This window comes from Oncorhynchus clarkii, chromosome 19 (genome assembly GCF_045791955.1).
Source record: "Oncorhynchus clarkii lewisi isolate Uvic-CL-2024 chromosome 19, UVic_Ocla_1.0, whole genome shotgun sequence".
Classification (NCBI taxonomy): Eukaryota; Metazoa; Chordata; class Actinopteri; order Salmoniformes; family Salmonidae; genus Oncorhynchus; species Oncorhynchus clarkii.
In genome coordinates, this window is record NC_092165.1 from 30,028,266 (window position 1) to 30,053,456 (window position 25,191).

At 40.8% G+C, this 25,191-nt stretch overlaps 2 protein-coding genes across 3 annotated transcripts; both read left to right on the forward strand.

The window, feature by feature from the left end:
- Nucleotides 1-1,726: 1,726 nt before the first annotated feature.
- LOC139375021 (galactosylceramidase b) lies at nt 1,727-9,827 on the forward strand. Of its 2 annotated transcripts, none has more exons than XM_071116383.1 (17): nt 1,727-1,922; nt 2,065-2,133; nt 2,268-2,331; nt 2,511-2,624; nt 2,776-2,915; nt 3,043-3,081; nt 3,484-3,611; nt 5,095-5,250; nt 5,945-6,069; nt 6,367-6,494; nt 6,976-7,065; nt 7,154-7,243; nt 7,519-7,663; nt 7,816-7,996; nt 8,222-8,385; nt 8,648-8,724; nt 8,922-9,827. In XM_071116383.1, exons 1-17 carry the CDS (start codon nt 1,782-1,784, stop codon nt 9,063-9,065), a joined length of 1,995 nt encoding a protein of 664 aa, XP_070972484.1. In that variant the 5' UTR covers nt 1,727-1,781; the 3' UTR covers nt 9,066-9,827. The 2 variants fall into 2 exon arrangements, with proteins under 2 accessions (XP_070972484.1, XP_070972482.1); XM_071116381.1 differs by lacking the exon at nt 3,484-3,611 and adding an exon at nt 4,777-4,907.
- Nucleotides 9,828-9,921: 94 nt separating this feature from the next.
- Nucleotides 9,922-23,598, forward strand: LOC139375020 (adenylate kinase 7b). Its single transcript, XM_071116380.1, has 18 exons — nt 9,922-10,032; nt 10,281-10,463; nt 10,599-10,707; nt 10,907-11,001; nt 14,035-14,145; nt 14,268-14,351; nt 14,899-14,987; nt 18,801-18,891; nt 19,000-19,077; nt 19,264-19,413; nt 19,664-19,792; nt 20,030-20,132; nt 20,244-20,372; nt 20,588-20,653; nt 20,922-21,119; nt 21,392-21,612; nt 22,193-22,351; nt 22,734-23,598. The coding sequence occupies exons 1-18, from the start codon at nt 9,940-9,942 to the stop codon at nt 22,770-22,772; spliced, it is 2,127 nt and encodes a 708-aa protein (XP_070972481.1). The 5' UTR covers nt 9,922-9,939; the 3' UTR covers nt 22,773-23,598.
- The last annotated feature ends 1,593 nt before the right edge of the window (nt 23,599-25,191 follow it).

Sequence of the window (25,191 nt, forward strand, 5' to 3'; positions counted from 1 at the left end):
ATGCCCTAGCATTACACAGCTGATTCAAATAGCCAACTCATCTTCAAGCATTGATTATTTGAATCCGCTATGTAGTTTGGGAAATCTGGCCCTAAGGCAGCCCAAATAGATAATATTTGACTAAAACATAATAATTTCAAACCTTGCTTACATTTGTATACGGTCACACATATCTCTCTATTATGCGTGGGAAAACTTTGGAACAGATTTTCCAAATTAAGATCACTTGTAGCTGAGCTGCTGGTTATTTTTACAGTCATTTATGTCCAATAATTAGGAACATTTCGGTGGCCCCCCCAAAAAAACATTTGATGAAACATTGCATTTGGCCTATTCCATAGAAACGCATTGAATAGATCATACATGGAAAAACAGATAGTTCAAAAATAAAGCAAAAGGAAGTATGTTTTGAAGTGTCTGTCCTATATCTGAGCGTTGGATTTATAATTATAATTTTACCCTGGAATAATCTGTATACCTTTGACATGGAAATGCCCCATTCACTTCCATGCTTTTTTTTCGGCCTGGTAACCGGTTACCTTCAGACGAGTCCCATGACACTTGTGGGGGTCATAGAGCAAAACGGAGAACCTCAACGTGAATACATCCGACAAGTTATGACTTTACAACAGGTAATTAGCACCTTTCCACTTGATTATGGTTATAAACGCAGCATCATATGCGCTGTGCGCAATAACCTGGGGAGGAAGTTAATGTTTTTGAGGCGTGAGTAACCCACTGAGGTATAATAAGTACTAGTCCCGATGATACAGTCATCAGTGATACAACCACAAGATGCAAGATAAGATTATGCAAAGTAAAATGAAAGCAGAATTCTCTGATACTTGTTGTATGTATGTATAAGAAGGAAAAAGACACTCATGGCCATCTGTTTTGGACTTACCCATTAATAAAACATTTCTGGGAAAATGTAAAAATGGAGCTGTTCATATGTCCTATAAGAATGGACCCATGGCTATTTCTACTGTGTGTCATCAGGCCCTCACTTAACTTAGCACAGCTCAATCTTCTTTAAAAAAAATACTCCATTCTCCTTAATTGGATAAAAGACCAGCCACCAACAATAAATCTGTGGTATCGTGAGATCTTTAAAGTGTTGCCACCGGAGAAAATTAGTGTAATATTTAGGAACAAGGAAGGAGATTTCTGTACAATATGGGATCCCTTTTTGCTATCTCTTTTCCTTAATCTTGCAGATACCATAAAAAGTGTAAATATAAAATATTATGAATTTATGGTTTGACTGGACTGCGGTCGCTTTTTTGTAAAAAATAAATATATTATTCTATAAGCCTCTATACTTTGGTAGGGGTATATTACACACTACATCCACACATTTAGCGACAGTCAATGTATTAATGCTATGTAAAGAAAATAAAGAATTATAATGGTAATGAAATTAATTTTAAATAAAATATTAAAGAAATGAAAAATTAAGAAAGAGAATGTATAATATATATTTTTCTATGTTCTTGTCTTGGTGTTTGCTGGTTATGTTGTGTTTTATGTTACCTTGGTTTCTTTTTGGAATTCAAATATATGTACATACTATGTACAAATAGTTTATGATGTTGACCTGAAACAAGGAATATTATATATATATAACACAGATAAAAAGGGGGGGTTGTAAGAAAATATAGCAATTCGAAATCATGTAACTCGTGACTGTCACATGATCTGAGCAGGGGCGTGGTTATATAATAACGCGTGAGTTTGCAGCGTTGACAGTGCAGTCAGACTTTTTGGAAACATTGGTCAGGATGATTTATAAATTATCTTTCGCTATCGCGTTGTGTTTTTGTTTGTGTTTTGATATTTGTATTGCCGAGAGCTACGTTTTGGATGATAAAGTTGGATTAGGAAGGACGTTTGACGGCATTGGTGGTTTGAGTGGTGGAGGGGTAAGTAACTTATCCTAGCTGCTAATACCAGGCTAGTAGCTACTTCCTGGTTCGACTGTACTGTGAACCAATCAATGAAACGAGTGCGTTGTAATCTAAATCGTTTTGTCGCTTTTCTGCCACCTTTCCCTGTTCGTTTTAGGCAACATCTCGTCTACTTGTCAATTATGCAGAACCCTACCGCAGCCAGATATTGGACTACCTCTTCAAGGTAGCTGCTACAACCGTATACATTCTTATGTTAGATCTGAATTCCTCATCTCATTTCATGCAAGGTAGCCAGCCAGTAATCTTATCTTGGTGTGAGATCCATAACAGTGTGTAACTTTTATTTTCTGTCTGTAGCCAAACTTTGGGGCTTCTCTACAAATCCTGAAAGTGGAGATTGGAGGTGATGCCCAAACCACAGGTAAACATAGAAAATGTACTTTTATGGTGCACTACTTTGACCAGGACTATTTTGGGATTAGGGTTCCATTTGGGAAGCGTTCTTTGTGTATATCATGGATGACACGGGCAGAGTGTGGCTTTGAGTTACGAATGTAATGTTAGCTGAAGACTACATGTAAATTCTGTTTTTTCACCTAGATGGAACGGAACCCTCTCACATGCACTATGAAAATGATGAGAACTTCTTCCGAGGTTATGAATGGTGGCTGATGAGAGAAGCCAAGAAGAGGAACCCCAACATCACTCTCATAGGTGAGGCTGAAGGAGCAGTAGACCCTTTCATTGCCGCTGTACCCTTTTCATCCCTGTATCAAACTAGAACACAAGACCAGTTGGAAATATCTGCGTACGGTGGGGTCTCTCTAACAATAGTCTCTGTTCATGTTTCCTTTTGTAACTGCAGGCTTGCCATGGGCCTTCCCGGGTTGGGTTGGACATGGGAAGAACTGGCCGTATGACTTCCCTGATATAACTGCATCCTACGTGGTGTCGTGGATTTTAGGAGCCGAACAGTACCATGACCTGAATATTGATTATGTTGGGGTGTGTATTCAATTCATTTTTGTGCGTTGTGTATTGAGAATATTTTAATTGGATACAAACATGATGTATACACTTACTCTACCCACCTGTTTTAAAGTTATCATGTTGATGTTTTATAACTATATAGATTTGGAATGAACGGAACTTCGACAGCAAGTACATCAAGGTTGGTGTTGTCATGTTTTCTGTTCATATTTGACCAGCCATTACCATTACACATTGAAGTGTCTTAGAAGAAAAAGATGACAAAAAAAATGCCACCAACATTCTGGTTTTACTGTTGCAGCTATTAGTTAATTTCTGTTACCGGTGGCCAGTGGCATCTTAATTGGGGAGGATGGGCTCATCGTAATGAATGGAATGGTAACAAAGGACTGGTATTCAACGCATGGTTTCCGTGTGGTTGATACATTCCAGTGACTCCATTCCAGTTATTATTCTGAACTGTCCTTACCTCAGCAGCCTCCTGTGATTTTAGGGCTATTGGCAGAGAGAGACAGAAAATTGTTCATCAAAATCCGATCAAGATCAGCTGTTTGCATCTCAGAGCATATCATTTGTTACTAAGGTGCTCCGAGACACATTGGATAAAGTTGGCCTAACCGGTGTGGGCATCATCGCAGCAGACGGCAACTGGGATGTTTCCAATGCCATGGGTGTAGACCCGTACCTCAACGACGCTGTTGAGGTAGTAGGGTAAGTAAGGGACAACATGGACCACAGCTTGCGCTGAAGTGGCACAAAACAGCCTTTGCAACTCTGGCTCACAGCAAATCACTCCGTTTCCTCCATGGCATGGTATGGTATTTGTCACATGAAGCTGACTAATGTCACAGGTGTAGTCAATAGCATTCTGTGGGTATAGAAATGCAATGATCATGCTAAACAAACATGCTCTCAGATGCTTTTGCACTAAAGTATTAAGTTAAAGAATGTGCTATCATTAAACCCAGATGCAGGTCAAGGTGAATGAGGAACTGAACACACAGGGGTTTACTGTAATAGAGTATGGGTTCTCCATGGGTGTGTCTCGCCTTTCAGTTCCCCGGATCTGGTATGTTGGCTTCTGTCACGAGTTAGTTTTACCACTACGATTCTAGAAACCTTGGCAAGCAATAAGGAAGTCTGCATGCCACCTTTCATAACTTTGATTGCTCTGTTGTTGTCGTCAGACAAAGCTGAATGTTGGTGGCTTTTTTTTTCTTCTTTTAATGCCTGAGTGGTCAGAAGCACAATTACAGTCAACTCCTGATCAATTTACATTTTGTTTTAAGTGATACTTCAGGATTACTTCCCTAGAGTCAGATTAACTCTTGGATGCTATTTTTATATCTCTGCATGCAGTTTGAAGGAAGTTGCTAACTAGCGTTAGCCCAATGACTGGTGGTCTATGGTAAGTACTAGTACATACCATAGACTTCCAGTCATTGCGCTAACACTAGTTAGCGTTGGCTCGCAAAATTACCTTTTAACTTCCTTCATACTGGATGCAGAGACATGCAAATGTTATCCATAATTTCATCTGACTCTGGGGAAGAAGATAAAGGGCTTCATTGCCATAATCCCGAAGTAACACTAAGTGAATTTCAGTAGACCAGTACCAATTCAAATATAGTCTTCATTATTCTTCTGCATATCTGAATAATCTTATTTAGTGCATATATTCATGACAGTCTCAAACCACAGCAATATCAGGAGTTGATTCCATACTAATAGAGAATGTGCACACTCTAGTATGTAAGCTACGTTTATTGCTTGACATTTGCACATGTAAAAGGGCAATGTAGTCAATTGTCCTGAATGGTTCTTCAATACAGGATCACCTTTTCACTCGCCTCTCTTTCTGACTGTCACTGGTTAGCTGCTGCGGTACACTCTGGATAAGAGTGGTTTGGAGAGGGTCAGAATCATAGCCAGTGATAACCTTTGGCAGCCCATAACCTATTCATTGTGTGTCGATCAAGAGCTGGCCGAAGCAGTAGACGTGATAGGGTAGGAGAGTTTCTACTTTGTTACAAGAGACCACCTCTGTTCAATTTACTGCATGCGCTTCTCCCACCTATTTAGGAAGTTATTCCTCAGAACTACCGCTTGCACGCACAGTGTTGATTTAGCTTATTCTTTTAAGTGTGCCTTTGTGCTCATCACTTTTTATAATTCCATTTGTGTGACCTGACAGGGCCCACTACCCAGGCACCACCACAGTGATAGAGGCCCTGAAGACCCAGAAGAAGCTATGGTCGTCTGAAGACTACAGCACCTTTAACGACGAGGTGGGAGGAGGCTGCTGGGCCCGGATCCTCAACCAGAACTATGTCAACGGACTCATGACTGCGTATGTGGCTAACTGTCGTAGTTACTGATTTCCACTAAAATCATTGACTCCTGTGCTCACTTTTAATTTCACAACAGAATGTGAGTTTGTGGGATTGGGCTGATTTTAAACAAGACTACTAAAATCAGCTGTAGTATTGGAAGGGTGAGAGGGTAGTGCTATGATAAACACAGAGATTGACCTTAAGGATTGCCCTAATGCCCGGGGTAAGTGAACTGATCTGTTGGGCTCTAAGGTTGCCCCATTGGGCAGGTGACTTCCAGTTGGTAACCTGAGACAAGGTGCAGCTATAAGAATCTGATAGATCAGCGTCCAAAACGTGCAACCCTCACTCATATAATGGTAGGTATGGGCAGCGTCCCAAATGGCTCCCTGTTCCCGAAATTGCTCCCGAGTGGTGCAGCGGTCTAAGGCACGGCTTCTCAGTGCTAGAGGCGTCACTACAGACACCCTGGTTAGAATCCAGGCTGTATCACAATTGGCTCAGCGTCATCCGGATTTGGCCGGCGTAGTCCGTCATTGTAAATAAGAATTTGTTCTTAACTGACTTGCCTAGTTAAATAAAGGTTCAATTTAAAATTCTGACTGGAACCTATGGACCCTGGTCAAAAGTTGTCAGCCATTAAAAGGGTTACCTGTTGTCCTTTTTTGTAAAAGAGTGGTCAGTGAAATATCTGTTTTGTTATTGTTTCAGCACCATATCCTGGAACCTGGTAGCCAGTTACTATGAGGACCTTCCCTTTGGGAGAGATGGCCTAATGACCGCAGAGGAGCCCTGGACTGGGAACTATGTGGTGGAATCACCCATCTGGATAACTGGTAACCCACAGCACTTAAATGGGTAGTTCACCCTAACATTATTGTTTCGTTATTGGTACGGTTAACTTGCATACTAGCTCCAGATTAGCACAATAATGTTTGGTTACCGTGTCACTGTTGAGTGGTTATTGCTTCCCCAAAGGTATCGCCAGCTCACATGTGATGTGGTGACATTAGCGGCCGTATCCTGCTACAGTACAAAACTCACCAACATGTTTTAGACAAGTATGTGACAACTGCTAATGTGAAAAGGACTAATAATTTCATTGATTTACATGAGGTAATTTTATCTCCTAGCCCACACCACCCAGTTTAGCCAGCCAGGGTGGACCTATCTGCAAACCGTTGGGCATCTGGTACACGGGGGAAGTTATGTTGCCCTGACAGACAGTAAAGGAAACCTCACTGTTGTAATAGAAACCATGGTCAGTATTTATCTTCCTATACATTATGCCTGTTAACCAGGATCTTTATTCTGAGAAATGATGTATAATCTGAGTAAAAGGCTTAATCCTATTGTTGATTGTACACTGTGCTATGAACACTTTTCTAAATTTGAATACACAATTATAGTAAAGCCCTTTTTTTAAATCTCTGAAGCTTAACTTTTAAGTCTGCTTTTGACTGGAATGGAAACTTGAAGAGGACATTGTTGACTTTCTCTTTCAAATTTAAGCTCTGCTCTCTCTGGAGCCTACAATCTAAGCTTTCGCGAAAGGCGAAAAGCAAAAGGAAGTCTCGTGAGCTAGCAGCTCACTTCTACTTAGCTTTCTGCTGATGCAAGGATGGTGTAGCCAGAGTGGTTTGCGCTTCAGGAAACTTTACTATTTCTTATCCCATAAACACAAAGATATCTGACTACTGGGCTATCACCTTAGTTTATACATTTATTTGTCTTCTGTTCAGACTCATGATCATTCTGTGTGCATCAGACCTCCACTCCTGCCCTTCAATGTCACAGCCCAGAATGTAACATTCCAACTCAAGGGATCTTTTGTGAGTACTGTCGTGATCCCCTGAGACTTTTCTGCCCACTTAATGATTGAGAGGCTACTTTGTCTGAGTACGTGTTTCTCTGTCCTAGGCTTCGATCAAGGAACTACAGGTGTGGCAGTCAAAGTTTGACTTCAAGACTAAAAAGCCGTTCTTCTTCAAGAAATTGAGCCCCTTAAAGGTAAACGTACTCCTCTGACAGAAATAGCTCAGCAATAGGGCACGCCAGCCTCTAAAAGATTATGACAAGATGATATCTGACAGGATGACACTGTCTTTGGATCTTGTTTCTAGAGTGAGTGTTGTACAAAGTGATATTACTCCCCCATGACATTTCACTTCTCCTCACTAACTTTTTTTTATGAGCGGTTTTATGATTTTAGGTTGAAGATGTGGGCATTTTTTTATTTACTACATTGTCATGAGTTTCATGCTCCCTCCCTCCCTCTCTGGTAGATTTATGATGGTTCATTCACCTTGAGCCTGGATGTTGATGAGGTTTACACTTTAACCACCATATCCACTGGGCAGAAAGGGACTTACCCTGATCCACCTGCCTCTGGCCCATTCCCTAAAGTCTACTTTGATGACTTTAATGTTGGTAAGTGCATTTTCAAGCTAGAAATGTCACTATCTGCCAAAAACAACCTGCAAATGATCCGGAAATTCTAATTATAGTTTAAACGATTAATTAAAGGCTTTTGTCTGTCTCGCTTGCTGCCTTTCTCCTTCTCTTTTTCACTCTCTCTGCAGCCAACCCTTCCTTCTCTGAGGCCCCAGACTTTGCTGACCAGACGGGGGTGTTTGAGTATTACATTAACCTGACGGACCCTGGTCCTCATGTCTTCACTTTGCGCCAGGTGGTCACACAGATGCCTGTTACCTGGGCAACGGATGCTGACCAGACCATCAGCGTCATTGGAGACTATAAATGGTGAAAGGGCAGGGGTCAGGGCTGATGACAACCCTTATCCTGGAGGGTCGAAGTGTGCACTTTGTAATGTATTGTGTATGTACAGTAGTGTTTCAGCAATAGGCCTTAGATCCTCTGCTCAAATCCACAATGATAGTCATATTACCGTAAGGAAAACGGTTCAGGTCAAGAAAGTGGGCATTTTACTGTGTGTTTTTGTAATGTTGCATACTGTATGTTTTCCAGGCAGAACCTGACAGTGATGTGTGATGTCTTCATGGAGACGGTGAAGACTGGAGGAGTGTTCATCGCAGCCAGAGTGGACAAAGGAGGGCAGTCTGTCCGCAGCGCCAAGGGAGTCTTCTTCTGGGTGTTTGCAGATGGCTCCTACAAAGTCACCAATGACCTAGGTCGGTATTTCAATCATAGACATACACATTAAAGGCTAGTTTCCCCGACACAGATTAAGTCTCATCCAGGACTGAAAACCATGGTCAAAAGATAATCTCCTTTTGACCGTAACTGTTTAGTCCATGACTAGGCTTGTCTGGGGAAACGGCGCTATAATGTTTATACCTGAGTTTTAAACATTCCTTCTTATCAGTAAATGATGTATCATTGTAAAGCACAAGGTGTTGAGAAATCAATATGCCAAGTCTTATTACTCCATAGTTGGCAAGACTGTACTGGCAGAGGGTCTGTCTGGAACGAGGGCATATGGCTGGCACACGTTAACCCTCACAGTCGAGGTATGTTTACAACTTCAATCTCTGAAACGGTACACCATTTCCAGAGAAACCTCATGTTCATCATCAAAATCAAAATAGAAATCTCTTTCAATTTTGTTTTTCATTGAAATGACTTCCAGACCTTTTGTAGGGTGACATATTGTCTGACTATGGGCACATTAGCTATACTAAATATATATATATATTTTTTTTTTCAGGGGGAGTATGCCACAGGGTTGCTGAATGGCTATCCACTATGGAAGGATGCTGTGGTATTGGGACCAAAGAATGGCTGGGCTGCCATAGGAACACACTCATTTGAACTGGCACAGTTTGACAACTTTGCTGTGGAAGTAAAATGAGAATTTTTCTGTGTGTTTGTGGTGAATAAACCTTGGTTATTAATTAATTTATTGGCACAATTATGCCTCTATGAGCCCTTAAATGTGATTGTGTGTAAAATGAGAATGGTGGCTTTTTTTTCCACAAATATTTTTTAAAGGGATTCATTTGGATTCAGTGCCATTTCACTCACAAATATCCATGCTTTCTATTGTTATTTTGTGTGTGTGCACAAGCAGAGACTGAAGAGGAAGCGAGATATCTCACTGGCTCCTATACAGTCAATGAACTAAGTAGACCAGACCCAGTTGCTATTGCATTGGTTTCTATGGGATAACCACCCCTTAGACCAGAGCTGTGACCATATGTATTTTTTGTTTTGTCAACTGCCTGAGTAATAGTTGCACAATTTAGCAGAGTGTTATCAACAGACTTTTCACCTAGTCTGCTCTGGGGTTCATACCAATGACCCTTTCGGTTACTGGCCCAATGATTTTTAACTGCTAGGCTACCTGTTAGTAAGACCTCTTCATTTATCCACCATCTTAAGTGCAAGCCTTAGCTTTAAAGATTGTTGAATGCCTAGTATTTCCCCAGAAATCTGCTGAAATTACTCAACAGTTTGGATCTGAGAATTACTGTGATGGAATTACTTTTCAGTTAAGCCTTTGTTTTGTCTTTCCACTGATAAAATAATCATTGCCTAATGACTGTTAATATCGATTTTTAAAGAAGTATGACAATTAATACTCTTTACAATAAAGAGAAGGCATATTTTGAAACTTACTTTTTTTGTGCATATTTAAGTTTGTGTCAAACATTGGACAAACGATACCCCTTGAACGGTTGTTGCTAAGTAACGGGAGAGACGCCCAGTCAACATCTGAGCGCAGGATGGCTGAGGAAGAAGTTGAGAAGATTATTCATCACACCAAGCGTATTTTTATCAACAACGTTGACTCATATGCCTCGAAATGTATCGCAAAGGTTGGGCTTTCTGAAACTAACATATTTGTCTAAATAAAAATGAAGCTGCGACTCGGAACTAAACCGTGTGTCTCATCCATTGCTAGCCAGCTAACGTTAGCCTAGCTGTGTGCTTCACCGTTGCTATCCAATCAAATATGTGTCGGGTTGTATGCGTAGCTATCTAAAAGAAAGTTGCTACACCAATGGGTTAGACTGGCTTGACCAGAACCATACCTGCTTAAAATGTCTCTCTATGATCTGTGCAGTTCTTGTCTGCCTGTGTAGTGGGGGCGTCCATGGTGGAAACTGACGCGCCAGAGGTGGAGGAAGGGGAAGAGAGGCTATCCAAAGATGACCATCCAAAAGTCAAAGACGGAACTTTTCAAATTGTCGGAACTATTGCAAACAAAAACGAACGAAGACCAAGTTATGTGTTGGATGAATATTTTGTGAGTAACATTAGCCTAATATGTGTAGCAAAATTTCATTTCCACATGCTCTGTCTGCATCTTATCATCAAAGAAGGAAACAAACGTTAAGTGTTACCTAAACAAGTCCTATGCTATGTGTTTGAATGATTTCAGCAACTGAAAAGGGAAGAACTCCTGGAGCGCCTGATGGAGTGTGATATCATAATTTACAACATCACTGAGGATGCTGACCAGATGGACGAGGCCTCTTGGGCAATCTCAGGTAGGCTACTGTTTGTCTCATTGACTCTGATTATTAATACAAACACACGCACACACACACACCACTACAACACTATCTCTCTGTGTTGGTTTGGGAATTATAACACATTGCATAACACACCATTGATTCAATTGAAATGTTTGCATTGCATGACCCTAGAAATCAATGCCTACTTCACAGTTCACTGTTCTTTCACCAGCCCTTCATGCTGAGATGAGCAGGTTCAGTCAGCCAAAGATGTTCATCCTCATATCAACTGTAATGACCTGGGCTCTCAGCAAGCCTGTCGATGCGGTGAGTGGGCCAGGATTCACTTCCGCTTTACTGTAGCGACCTTATGCCAACACCTAGCCTAAGTACCAGTCTCTTTAGCTAACATTCCACTCCTTGCCACTCCTTGTCACTCCTTGTCATTGTCCTTTTGGCAGTCTCTTTGGCAATCTTCAAATATTAACATTCTATCATTAATGAGCTTGAGGAAATCAGAGGATTTGATTCTGATTCAATAACCCTCACAGCTATCATTCAATGTCAATGTTAATGAAAATTAGACAGAAAATAAAATAGGAAAAAGTTCCTACTTAAATCATAGATTTGATTGGAAACATTCTAGCATTGGGCATTTCATTGTAAACATAAACACAAGACGCAGGGAAAGCAGAGGATTTCCCAGCAGTTCATTGTGAATACTGAGCCTATTTTATATCCAGCAAGCAAGAGCAAGGTGCTTCTTTCCTCAATAATAAAATATTGCTCAAAACTTATTAACTTAACTTAATAACCAAACTACTGTACATTGCTATGTTTGGGACATGCATTGGGCTAGGCTACTGGTTCAAGAGCTATAAGAGGAATACAGAGGATGGAAGAGAGAGAGGCCAGTGGAGATGCCAGCGGAGATGTAGGCCACGCTGATCCTCAACCCTTGGGCCCCTCAGGGGTGTGTACTTAGTCCCCTCCTGTACTTCCTGTTCACCCAAGACTGCGTGGCCAAACACGACTCCAGCACCATCATTAAGTTTGTTGACGACACAACAGTGGATGAGGATGACAAGGATGAGACAGCCTATCTGGAGGTCAGAACTGGCAGTGTGGTGCCAGGACAACAACCTCTCCCTCAATGTGAGCAAGACAAAGGAGCTGATCGTGGACTACAGGAAAAGGGAGGCCGAACAGGCCCCCATTAACATTGACGGGGCTGTAGTGGAGCGGATCGAGAGTTTCAAGTTCCTTGGTGTCCACATCACCAACGATCTATCATGGTCCAAACACATCAAGACAGTCGTGAAGAGGGCAAAATGAAACCTTTCCCCCTCAGGAGACAGAAAGTTCTACAGCTGCACCATCGAGAGCATCCTGATTGGTTGCATCACCGCCTGGTATTGCAACTGCTCGGCATTTGGCCGTAAGGCGCTACAGAGGGTAGTGCGTACGGCCCAGTATACCACCGAGGCCAAGCTTCCTGAAATCCAGGACCTATATAATAGGCAGAGTCAGAGGAAAGCCCATAAAATTGTCAGAGACTCCAGTCACCCAAGTCATAGACTGTTTTCTCTGTTACCACACAGCAAGTGGTACCGGAGCGCCAAGTCAAGGACCAAAAGGCTCCTTAACAGCTTCTACCCCCAAGCCATAAGACTGCAGAACAATTAATAAAATGGGCACCGGACTATTACATTGATCCCCCCCCCCCCCCCCCCCCCCCCATTTGTTTTGTACACTGCTGATACTCGCTGTTTATTATCTATGCATTATCTATGCACCCCTACCTACATCTACAAATTACCTCTAATATGTACCCCCGCACAATGACTCGGTACTGGTACCCCTTGTATATAGCCTCGTTATTCTTATGTTATTGTGTTACTTTTTTTGCTTTCGTTTGTTTGGTAAATATTTTCTTAACTCTTCTTGAACTGCACTGTTGGTTAAGGGCTTGTAAGTAAGGTCTATACTTGTATTCGGCGCATGTGACAAATTAAGTTTGATTTGATTTGCACAAGAAGGGGAACAGGCATGACAGAGATGTGTAAAATAGAACTTAATTCATAGGCTGGGCTATTAATCCACCATTCGTATGCTAGCCTATATATTAGGCCTAACCAAATCCTACTATAGTGAATTTAGGCACCCCCTCTTTTGCTATGCAAGCCCTGACACACGCTTTGTGCCAATGAATAGAAGTTGAGCATTGCATGAATTAAATGTGCAATAAAAAGGTATTGTGCCTAGGCTTATTTAATGAAACCCTGGCTGTTGGGTTGTTGACGTAGGCAAGCAGGGAATCTCCATTCCCCAGTGAGCTGGTTTTTGGGAATGGCAAGTTTACTTTCTCATCCATATACGCATATCAAGTGCAAGTGCACTGTCCATCAGCTCACATCAGCAGGATGGGGAGCCTTTTCATTGGGATGGACGTCTAACGTAGATCACTAAAATAATTTTATCACATTTCCTCAATTTTAATATTTGACCTATGGGGACACCTATACGTTTGGCAGCCAAGCACGAGTGATCATTGTAGCCTTTTATTGTCGAGACATAATGTTGAAATGTCTTCACGCCTAGAATAAAAACCTCCAGGCTTCCGTCAGACTCAAATGAATGAAAAAAATGAAGAATTACGTGGGGCAGTTTTGAAAAATGAATCCCATGCTAAACTTCCTCTGGAGTAAGTCACATACGTGGATAATAATTACATAACCAATGTCTCTGGTAATACTATAGTTGTCTCTCTCCCCCTTCAAACGTTCCTTGTCAATTCATTTGATAGGCAATATTATTTTAGCATTATGTAGCCTAGGCCTACTTTCTGATGGACTACAGCCAAGATTTGAAGGTGAGCCTAGGTTTTTAATATGTTTTTAGGAAAGGACAAATGTGATTTTTGTGTCTTCCTCTTTGTGCGCACTCCATGCACGTTCCAGAACGTTGTCATGGAAAATATGAATATTTCCAACTACCAATCAGCAACTGCGCCGTAAATCTGGCTGCATATTGAACGTTGAGATTGCTGAAAGGCCAGTCTCTTTGGCAATGAGGAGTGGCAAGGAGTTGAATGTTAGCTAAAGAGACTGGTACCCAGGCTAGCCAACACCTAACGACCTTGTCAAGAGGTTTCCGATCTCTTAGCGTAACGACTATGGTGTTGGGTTGACAGTCGCTGGACCTGTGTTCGAATCCCGGTTAGAGCCACCCCGAACTCGCTACATGATCTAAACTGATCCACGTGTGTTTACAAAGTATTGTATCACTTGTAATCAATAGCTTTAACTGTTTCTTTTAACTGTTTTTTTGAATGTATGATGTTTGCTGTTACATTTTCAGGATGACCCTGAGATTCCATTCACTGAGGAAGACTACAGGAGAAGAAGAGCCCATCCCAACTTCAAAGAGCATATCAACGTTGAAAAACTTGTGGTCAAAATGGGAAAAACGGTTAAACTGCATATCCTTTGTCAGTTTATGGTGTTTTTAAAATTGTGTAGGCATTACTGTTCAGTGCCAACACATGACATTATTTTCAACCTGCTCATTCCAATGTTTTTCTTTCGCTATAGAAAAGTTCATTGCTCTCCACATACGTAGTGGCCTCAGGAGTTCAGTATGGAATGGGAGAGCAAGTCTTCCACTTCTTCTTCAAGGTAGATAACATTGATTATTGTTACCTACACTGAGTATACAAAACATTAAGAACACCTGCTCTTTCCATGACAAAAACTGGTGAAAGCTATGATCTCTTATTGATGTCACTTGTTAAATCCACCTCAATCAGTGTAGAAGAAGGGGAGGAGACGGGTTAAAAAATATATTTTTAAGCATTGAGACACTTGAGACATGGATTGTGTATGTGTGCCCTTCAGTGGATGAATGGGCAAGACAAACGATTTAAGTGCCTTTGAACGGGGTATGGTAGTAGGTGCCAGGTGCACTGGTTTATGTCAAGAACTGCAACGCTGCTGGGTTTTTCACGCTCAACAGTTTCCTCTGGTGTATCAAGATTGGCCCACCACCCAAAGGACACCCAGCCAACTTGACACAACTGGGGGAAGCATTGGAGTCAACATGGGCCAGCATCCCTGTTATGAGGGAAAAAGGGAGAGGGTATTCCTCATATTTGGTATACTCGGTGTATATTTGTATAAGGGATCATTGAATGTAAGTTGTCTTGTGTGGTTCCTTTTTCATTAGACATCTTGGTTGGGAGACTTGTCCAAAGTCCCTATCTTTGGAGAAGGCACCAATGTCATTCCTACTATTCACATCAATGACCTTGCAGGGTGAGTCCTATTCTTATTTTCCTTCAAAACAAGCTCTGTTATGTACAGTCACTAGTGAAAGCCTACACACCCCTTGCATGGTCTTCACATTTTGCTGCTTTAATAAAATTAAATCTCAAAAGGGATTCAATTAGGTGTCTCCCTCTATTGATTTATACGGTCTAAGACACTGCATCTCAGTGCAAGAGGCGTCACTACACTCCCTGGTTCGATTCCAGGCTGTATCACATCCGGCTGTGATTGGGAGTCCCATAGGGCGGCGCACAATTGGCCCAGTGTCGTCTGTGTTTGGCCGTTATTGTAAATAAGAATTTGTTCTTAACTGACTTGCCTAGTTTAATAAAATAAATTGATTAATACAACCTACTCCACATTTTCAAAGTGAAAGAAAAATGATATAACATTTCCCAAATGACTAAGAAATACAGAAATTTGAATGTATTGATTGCGTATGTCTTCACACCCCAGAGTTAATACTTGGCGGAAGCACCTTTGTCAGTCATTACAGCTGTAAAAAAAAAAAAAAAAAAATGTTTTATAAGATTCTACCAACCTTGCACAACTCTTAGGGCAACATACATTGTTTTTGTCAAATTTGCTCAAGCTCAGTATACTTGGTTGGGAATCATTGATGGACAGCAATATTCAAACCTTGTCTCTGATTTTTTTTTTAAGCAGATTTAAGTCAGGATGGAGACTGGACTATTCAGGAGCACTCAACAACTATTGGAAAGGCATTCCGGTGTGTCTTTGGCATTAAAATGTGTGAAATTGTCTCGGGGTTTTCAGAAGACTGAGGCGGGTTTTTTGCTAACTTTTTACCTGGGCTTTGCTCCTTTTATATTTATTTTGATCCTAACAAACTCCCCAGTCCCTGACAGTGACAAGCATACCTGTAACATGATGCTGCCTAAGGCTGTTATGGTGACCGTATTACCGCCACACCGGCGGTCACGAGTCATAACGGCAGTCAAATTCCACGTGACTGTTTATTCACAGTAATTAGGCCTCTCCAAGCTCTGATGCTGCGGATGGTCATTAGTAACCAACCAAACTTTCTAACAGCCTGGTACTCAACACTCTATTGTCCCTCTAATCACTTTTTACATCAATGCAAATATAATGTCATGTTGGGCAACATTTCTATAGACTATGCAGAGTTTTGATGGCCATCAGCTTTCTATAGTTTATTTGTATTTGTTTTCCCATTGCTCCTGTTTTTAAAACAGGTGCGTGATAATGGTCCATTCCAAATCAAAACCAATTCTCACATATATTATTTAGTATATGTAAAGACTAGATGAAATCAAGAATAGTCTGATGGGTGACAATATTAGCCTATATCTTGTGAATGATGCCCAGCTTGTGTGCAGTAAGGCAGGAACCAGTGCATGCCTTTTTTTGTGCCTTTTTTCAAATCACAGTCACACACCTCATGTTGCCTAGCCCATAGGCCTATATATTTTGATAGGGTTTGTATCACAACTAAAGTGGCCAAATAACTTTCAAAATTAAGAAAATGAATCCACTTTAGAAGGGGTGTAGAGCCTAACTGGCATACATATGCAGCTCGTGAGTTTCAAGTTTGGGGAAGATAATTTTCACAATACAAATGCACCTTTATAATAAAAGCATTACATGCATAATGCATTTGAGATCACTTTTGAGAAGATATGTTTTCCCGCTAATTGATTGCATTTTGGAACATTCGCGCGTCGCATTGCTGCGCTTATAATGTGAAGAATTTGCCAAATAGTTTGTCAGCATTTTAAGCTAAGCTTTTAAAAGTTTTTTTGAAGCTAGTGGTTGTATTAATTTGGAGTCTTATCGAATCCCACAACTGTCCCAGACTATGTATGGAATATTTATTCCAAGGTAAACCTTTGTATTATGGGGGATAGCAGATTGACATAGGCTAGTGCTTTTGCTGTTCGTTAAGCCTACTCATCTTGTTGGCTGACGAAAAGTAAATGTAGACAGTTCTTCCAACATCTTCAATATGTGCCTCGGGATTCAATAAGGACGTGCAGTTGCATCCCCGATGTGTTTGTCTTCACTTGTAGCCTGTGAGAAAGACCCGATCATGTGACGGGCATTGGCTAATAAGAATTGAGATAACTGAGAGAGCCATGTGAGTGAGAGATGCTTCGGAGCATGCAGCCAGAAGAAGGGAATTATAATTATTATATTCAGCCCAAGGGCACAATGTCCACAAAGGGCATAGATTTTTTTAGGGGGCATTACAGCCACACAAAGAGGATACCACTGGGAAATTTAAGGCATTATCAAGTCCTTGTCAAATTGTAAATGATAGACTGATGAAGTGTGTGCAGCTTATGCAATAAACAAAGCAGAGCTCATGCCTTTCATGCAACTTTTTTCAAATCATCATTAGAGTCGCATAATGCAGCCTTAGAATGTATTAAAAATCAGAACATATAGCCCAAAGTTTGTATCAGAACTACAGTTGCATAAATAACGAAATTAAGCATATAGGAGGACCTGTTTCTTTGTTAACCACTCAACACAAAATAGCCGCATGTAGGCACTCCCTCAAATTGTTTGGAAAAATATCCTTTCTATTTTATTCTCAACTATGATCAATTGGTATTCTTCATACAATCATATAATGCCATGGAATTCTGAGCAAATCTTGTCTGCTAAATGACCTAGTGTAGCCAATTTGGCATAGCCAGATCAGGACCTAACATAAGGACAACTCAGAGTATGCTATTCTGTTCTTCTGAAATAGACTACATTTTCTTCATATGTTTCTTTAGACCTGTCTAAAATAAATAATGGATTTATTGTGATGGTATAGGCTATATTAAATTGATTTATCAGATTTCTTTAAATGTAGATGTCTGCATCAGTGGCTTGTATGCTATGCGTGGAAGCCAGGAGACGCTAAATGTGTTTATGTTAATTAACAATCAATTACCGTGAGACCGGCAGTTATTTGCATGACAATCACCGGCTGACAACTTCATGACCACCACAGCCCTAATGCTGCCACGACAATACTTGAAAATACAAAGGGATCAACAACATTGCATCCACTCCACATTACTGAAAAGAAGGAAGCCTGTGTTCCAAAAAAATCCCCTCCAAATCATCCATTCTTAACCGCAACAAGGCAGTTAAGTAATACTGCAAGACAACAAGGCAAAGACATTCACTTTTTGGTCTGAATTAAAAACTACAGGTTTGGGTCAAATCCAATAGAACACAACACAGAGTGAAACCCTCTGTATTTTCAAGTATTGTGGTCGCAGCATCATGTTATGAGTATGCTTGTTATCGGCAGGGGTTGGGGAGTTGGTCAGGTTTAAAATAAATGTGAGAGGAGCAAACGCCCAGGTAAAAAGTTCAAGGAAAACCCACTTTGGTCTTCTGAAAACGTATCCCTGGGATATAGTTTTATTTTTCCGTGAGACAATTACATACATTTTCATGCCAAAGACACACCAGAATGGCTTTCCTAGAGGTGTTGAGTGTTCCTGGGTTGCAAATCAGAGACAAGGTTTGAATATTGCTGTCCGTCAATTATTCTCAACCAAATTTGCAGAGCTTAAGCAATTCTGACAAAAACAATGGACATATGTTGCACTAACTTTCTTCTGTTCTATAACTTTCTTTCACTTGGAAAATGTGGAGTAGGTTGTGTAGACTGTAGGGGGAAAAAATCCAATCTAATCCCTTTTTAGATGTAATTTTAAGGCAGCAGAATGTGAAGACTGTCTGTGCAAGGGATGTGTAGACTTTCACTAGGCACAGTATCTATTAATCAGACACTTTTTTTCTCTCCTGAAGTGTGATCCAGAATGTAATTGACCACAAGCCAAAACCACATTACTTAGTCGCTGTGGATGATTCCAAGACCACTATCGATGACATTGTAAAGGTAGTTCAAGCAAATATGTTTGATCATTGGGAATTCGACTCTATAGGTTCAATCATCCCAAAAAAGTGCTTTAAGGTTTATTTTAATTCTTATTTTTTTCATCACCAGACAATAGCCGATGTGGTGGGGCCAGGAAAGACCAAGAGAGTGCCAAAAGAGGATGCTTTTCTCACTCGGGATTTGAGAGTACGTACAAAGATCAAATCAAACTTTATTCATAATTCAGACGTTACAATATGCTTCACATAGAATCTAAGGTAAATACAAGGTTTAGATGGCAGTTTTATTACCATGGTCAACTGTTCATCATTATATTTATTCAAGAAGCAAATCATTAAATCTGGTCTTTTTTTTATTTTTATTGTTCCTCAGCAAATGGACATCGATGCTCTGTTTGTCAACCTTCGGATTGAGGCTATCTACCTGAAAGAGAGCTTCAACATCCACTGGGTGTGTGAGTCTGGTCTCATAGACAACATTGACCGTGTTGTGGAGGAATACAAGCAAACCAGGGGCCTGCTGGTAAGTTAGACAGCAGCCGTAGCAGGCTAGCAGCCCATACTATCATTTTAAGATTGAACAAAGACACTCTTGTATTGAACGGGTGTATATTGTTGCATGACGGTGTGTATATTTCAACTAGATCAGATTAAATTCCGAGTGTGGGTTGCTGAAATGATTTCATGTAAAACCACATTGTGTTTGACTGAATAAGTTATGTGGTACGTACTGTAAATGACTCTTGGTATAGTAAATGTGGTCTTTTCCCTAGCCCATCCGAGTGTGTATCATGGGCCCTCCAGCGGTGGGAAAGAGCACAGTAGCAGAGAGGATCTGTAAACACTACAAACTGCACCACATCAGACTCAAGGAAACTATCACTGAGACTCTTGCACACCTGGTCAGTTTCCATCCAGCAGACAGACTAACAAACCAGGGCTATATCCCAAATGTTACTCTGTTCCCTATGGTGTGTACTACTTTGGGCCAGAGCCCATAGGCCTCTGGTCAAAAATAGTGCACTATAAAGGGAATAAGGTGCCATTTGGTAGGCAGCTTAACGATCCAGGTGCACCATACCAATGTGTGCCTTTTAAATGAGATCCATGCTGCAGAGGCTAACTCTCCTTCATTCCAGGAGTCTATCGTTAGGATGGAGGACGGAGAGACTGAGGCAGAGGATTCTGCCACCTCATCAGAACTCCTGGAGACTTTGAAGGAGAACATGGATCAAAATGGAGGTACAGAATGATGCAATTTGTTGTTGACCATATTCCTTTTCTAAAACAAGATGATATAGTCAGTGCAATACATGCTTTCTCTGTCTGTTCTATCCTGTTCTATTCTCCAAGGTCGACTGGATGACCAGTATGTGATCAGGATCATGAGAGACAAGCTGAAGTCAAAGCTGTGCAGGAACCAGGGTTTTGTCCTGGACAGCTTTCCCAAGACATATGAACAGGCCAAGGACCTGTTCTATGGTGAGACAGAGATGTATCCTCACTACTGGAAGTATGTTACAATGGCGGCGGCCCAATAGCACCTTATTTGCTATATAGTGCACTACTTTTGACCAAGAAACGTATTCCCTATGGGCCCTAGTCAAAAGTAGTGCACTATATAGGGAATAGGGTGATATTTGGGACACATATTTATAGTTTCAGCTCACTTATCAAAATCTGTATTTTTTATTTAGCTGATGATGATGAGCCAGAGGATTTGAGGTCAAAGATCCCTCCATTCAACAAGAAGATAATTCCAGGTCTGTCCAAGCTGGAAAACACATGTTTGCCTTTTTGTTCATTACACGATGAACGTGAATACCAAGCCAAGTAGTCCTAGACACAGTGGTCATCATTATTTCATAGTAGTTACAGAGCTGACCCTGTCTTTTGAGATCTTTCAGAACACTTTATCTTCAGTGCTTTTCTCATCTCGGAAAACCCCAGAACCAACATATTGCGTTAGAGATTGCGTCTCCCCACTGGAGATTATAGTGGTTTTCTTATGTTGTGTACTCTCGGTTCTAGAGTTTGTGTTCTCCCTGGACTCCTCCGATGCGTTCCTGAAGAACCGTGTCCTGAACCTCCCGGAGAGCCTGGTGGAGGGAACGTCCTATTCCCAGGAGCAGTTCCTGCGCCGCCTCGCCAGGTTCCGGGAGAGCAACGTGGAGGACGAGACCGTCCTCAACTACTTTGAAGAGCTAGATATTCACCCGGAGCACATTGGTAAATACTGAGGGAACTAACTTTTTGAACAGTTTGGCGGTGTACCCATAGAAATGAACCACTGGCATACCACTTGTACTAGTACCACGCAAACCACTATGTCATAAGTAGATCTCCATATTGTCCATTTCTGTTGGGGCTATAAAGTACTTTTCTATTTAATTATATTCTACTATTCATCTATGAATTCAGGTACAGTACAGTGTGATTTTACTGACTACCACCTACTCAAGTGTATCTAAACTAGTCATTTTGTGTTATTTCGGTGTCAGAGATCACCAGCAGTGACGACCAGGAGTACCTGGTGGTGACAGAGAGGATCATCAAGTCAGTGGGCAAGCCTAAGAACTACGGCCCCACCAGCCAGGAGCTGGAGGAGGAGGAGAGGAGGAGTGCAGACCGCCGGCTGAGAACGGAGGCCCAGAAGAGGGCTGACACAGAGAGGCGGGAGACAGAGGAGGCCCAGCAGAGGGCAGCCCGCTGGGAGGAGTGGGTGAGTTTAAGAGGGGGGGTATAAGGGAGATTAGAACTTACCCACTCTCTTCCTCTTACCTGTAGCTTTCTTGAAGGAAGTGAATGAGGGGTAGGTACAAAAACAATTTGTCAACACACCTATGGGAACATCTCTCATTTAGTAGCAGTCCTCTTACTGTATGTTAATGGACAATTCTGCCACTTTTCAACCTCACATTCATCATCTCCAGCACCAAACCAGTGTCTACATTTGTAAAAACAGCGTGTTTCTATGATCTGTGGTTCAAAAGATTAAAAAGAAAGGTCTTTTAAAAAAATGCTTCTCTATGACATCAAATCAACTGGGATTTTTAAAACCTGCAACACGTTTCCGTCCAAGGGAGGGTCTTTTCTTGCTCCCCATATCACCGTGAATCTCATAGTGTTTGAAAATCACTTTTTTTTAAATGTTGCAACTTTTGATGATGTCATCGGGTAGCACTTTTTAGCGTCATATTTGTTTCTACAAAACGTAGAAATAAGCCGTTGACACTGGCATTGTGCTGGCGGTAGTAACAAAGTGGTGGCGTTGCACTTTAATGTTTCTGTATGTGTCCCAGAGTAAGTGTCTGGAGGAGGTGAAGAAGCAGGAGCATGATCTCCTGGAGGCCCAGGCTGTTCCCCTGAGAAACTATCTGATGAAGAACGTCATGCCCACTCTCACCCAGGGCCTCATCGAGTGCTGCAAGACCAGGCCTCAGGACCCTGTTGATTTCCTGGTGAGTCCACATTACAGATTTTTTTTGAAAGAAGATATATTTCAGTAATTTAGCAGACAGTCTTATCCAGAGTGAATTACAGTTAGTGCATTAAACTAGGTAGTGCATTAAACTGCGTTTAGTAGCGAAAACAACCACATACACAGCATTATTTGTTGAACAAATCCTCATACATAATATGTCAAGAGTTTCCAAGACATCCTCACATCAAAGTGATGTATTGAAATATGGCCATTTCTTCCATATCAAGCTATGCCATATAGTTGAGGTTAGTTGAGGTTTTCAAAAATAGTTACAAGCTTTTAATCCGACAGCAACTACAAATATTTATTATGGAATGGGACTTTGTAAAACATATTCAAATCTGTGTTTTGTATTTCAGGCAGAATATCTCTTCAAGAGCAACCCCCAAGTGGAGTGAAATGGGACTTGTCTTCAGGATTTATAACCTCATATCAGTACCTTCTACAATGCAGAATTGTACTCACATCATATTTAAAAGTGATTTAGTAAAAGCCTTTTCCAAACAAGAAGAGTTTTTATTTTGATTATATTTAGGGGGGGGATTCTTATACATTTACCGTATATTGTAGCTGTGTTATATTATTTCCCCAATAACGTGATTACAACACAATTGTAAAAGATGCAATGAAGCCATGATGTTCAACTCCTAACATTTCAACTTAGTGAGTTTACATCAAAATAAATATTTAGACACTTTAAACGTGTGAACTGAAATGTTACTTTTGATGTAAACTCCCTAAGTTGAAATGTTAGGAGTTGAACATCATGGCTTCATTGCATCTTTTACAATTGTGTTGTAATCACGTTATTGGGAAATAATATAAAACCGCTACAATATACGGTAAATGTATAAGAATCCCCCCTAAATATAATCAAAATAAAAACTCTTCTAGAGTTTGGTTGCAGACATATTTCAGCCATAACATTTTAGGTGTCCCTCCCCCCATTTCATGCTGTGACTTTGATAAACTCGATTAGTAAATTATGTCATTCCCTGCCCTGTTTTATTGACACACAGCTTTGTTTGTGTTGTTTTCTGCAGACCATTACTTAAAAGCCCTGAAAACTGGAGAAAAAAAAGCCTGACTGAAGCCAACAGCTAATTAACATGTTAATTTGCGTAATGAACTTGGGTGCGCTTGGTAACTTAAAAGTAGACCCAGTCGGGTCATAATGACTTTGATTTGGCTTGTGATTTCAAAGGATAAATGTTAAAAATGGCAGCTAATTGCGTCACTCTCTCATGTTTCCACTCGCAGCTCTAAGTGTACATAATTAGCTGTACTGGAACACCAAATTATTTCATTGTACATGCTTAATCACCACACTGGGAAATCACTTTGTTTGAGAACATTGTAGCGCGAGCCACAACAACACAACACAATTTCAAGCTGTGTTTTTATATTTTCCATTTTGATATGTAGGCGTAAATCAAACCACAGATTTGAGGTAAAAATATGCATTTTACTTAGACTTTTACAGAATTTTCCCCTCAAACTAAATACGATGTACTTGTCTTTGTTGTTGAAATTGTTTTATTCGGGGGGAAAGTAATACAGATTCTTGACAGTTAGGCTACATTACCTTCTTCTAGTCTCCCTTTCGTCATCTGAACTGATACCTTCACAGGGGAAAATAGTGGTTGACATCCACCTCCACGTTGCATATTGCTTTTCAGCTTTTCTGATCCATGCAATTGTTGGAGAGGAGACTAGGAGAGAAGAGGAAGCCACAAAAGACTATAGAGATGCATCCTTTGTAATAGACTGGTGTCATGTCCAATATCATCCAACAGGGGTCAGTCTCTACTGCTTTTGAATGGCAGCATTATAACACTAGGTGGCAGCCTTGCCTCAGCTATGGGCTAATTGTGATAATGTAGTTTTTTGGCTTTACCAATAACAACAATTATACACTAGACATTGTATTTTATTTGTATATGTTTAATCATAAATAGATACATTCATCTTTACCATAAAGAAATTCAGCACATTACAGCACATTACCCAATTTAAGCAGTTATAGCTTACTATATCACAGGGTCAATATGCTGAGCTGCAGGTGGACAGAATCCACTGTGTGATGCTGGTCACTGTTCCTTAAAGCCGCTTAAGCCATGGAGGAATGTCTCTTTCACACACACACACACACACCATGAGCCGAGGCCTTAACTTGGTGGGGAAATTTTCCCCCAGAAAACCTTGCCTCATTGGCGTTCAGAAAGAAAATGTGTTTTGTTGCTTAGGAACAGTTTGCCTTCCGTCTCTGCGGGTGGTCTCCTTGTGAATATCATTATGTGCCCCTCGAGTCGGGAGGACGACACATTTTTCTTTTCTGCCAATATTTATTGTCTGCTCCACTCACTGTCGGGAGGTCTGGAAAATGCTTTCATTGATTAAAGGGGGTGCTAGGCAGGCGAAGTCTGTGAGAGACGTCACCTACCTTTATAATCATTTGTCAACATTATATTTCTAGAGGACAGCTTCAAGCTTACAGACAATATTGTTTTGCTTTGCTTTATGGGGAAATATGCAAAGACAATCGAATTGCTAAATATTACAAAAACACAACTATATTAATTAATTGTTCTTATTCTCAGCTTTGTATTTGTGTCCGTCTCGAGTTATTTTGAGTGCTTTGTCCTTTAGATGAGTATAAATGAGCCACCCTCTAAATAAGTGGCACCTGAACATTTCCAGCATTTCCTACACACACACACACCCCTTCCCTGTGAAAACATGCTTGACTTTGAAATATCCTCAGTAGCTTTCATTTATATCCCAAGTGTGAAAACTCTCACCTTACATGATCAACAC

What these genes read in the sequence shown, in the direction of transcription:
- LOC139375021 (XM_071116381.1), top strand. Translation starts at nt 1,782, where the DNA reads ATGATTTATAAATTATCTTTCGCTATCGCGTTGTGTTTTTGTTTGTGT. An exon ending in TCGACAGCAAGTACATCAAG is followed by an intron (nt 3,082 to 4,776) that starts GTTGGTGTTGTC and finishes GTCACTGGTTAG; the next exon opens with CTGCTGCGGTACACTCTGGA. An exon ending in GAAGCAGTAGACGTGATAGG is followed by an intron (nt 4,908 to 5,094) that starts GTAGGAGAGTTT and finishes GTGACCTGACAG; the next exon opens with GGCCCACTACCCAGGCACCA.
- LOC139375020 (XM_071116380.1), top strand. Translation starts at nt 9,940, where the DNA reads ATGGCTGAGGAAGAAGTTGAGAAGATTATTCATCACACCAAGCGTATT. An exon ending in ATGTGTTGGATGAATATTTT is followed by an intron (nt 10,464 to 10,598) that starts GTGAGTAACATT and finishes GAATGATTTCAG; the next exon opens with CAACTGAAAAGGGAAGAACT. An exon ending in TGGTCAAAATGGGAAAAACG is followed by an intron (nt 14,146 to 14,267) that starts GTTAAACTGCAT and finishes CTTTCGCTATAG; the next exon opens with AAAAGTTCATTGCTCTCCAC.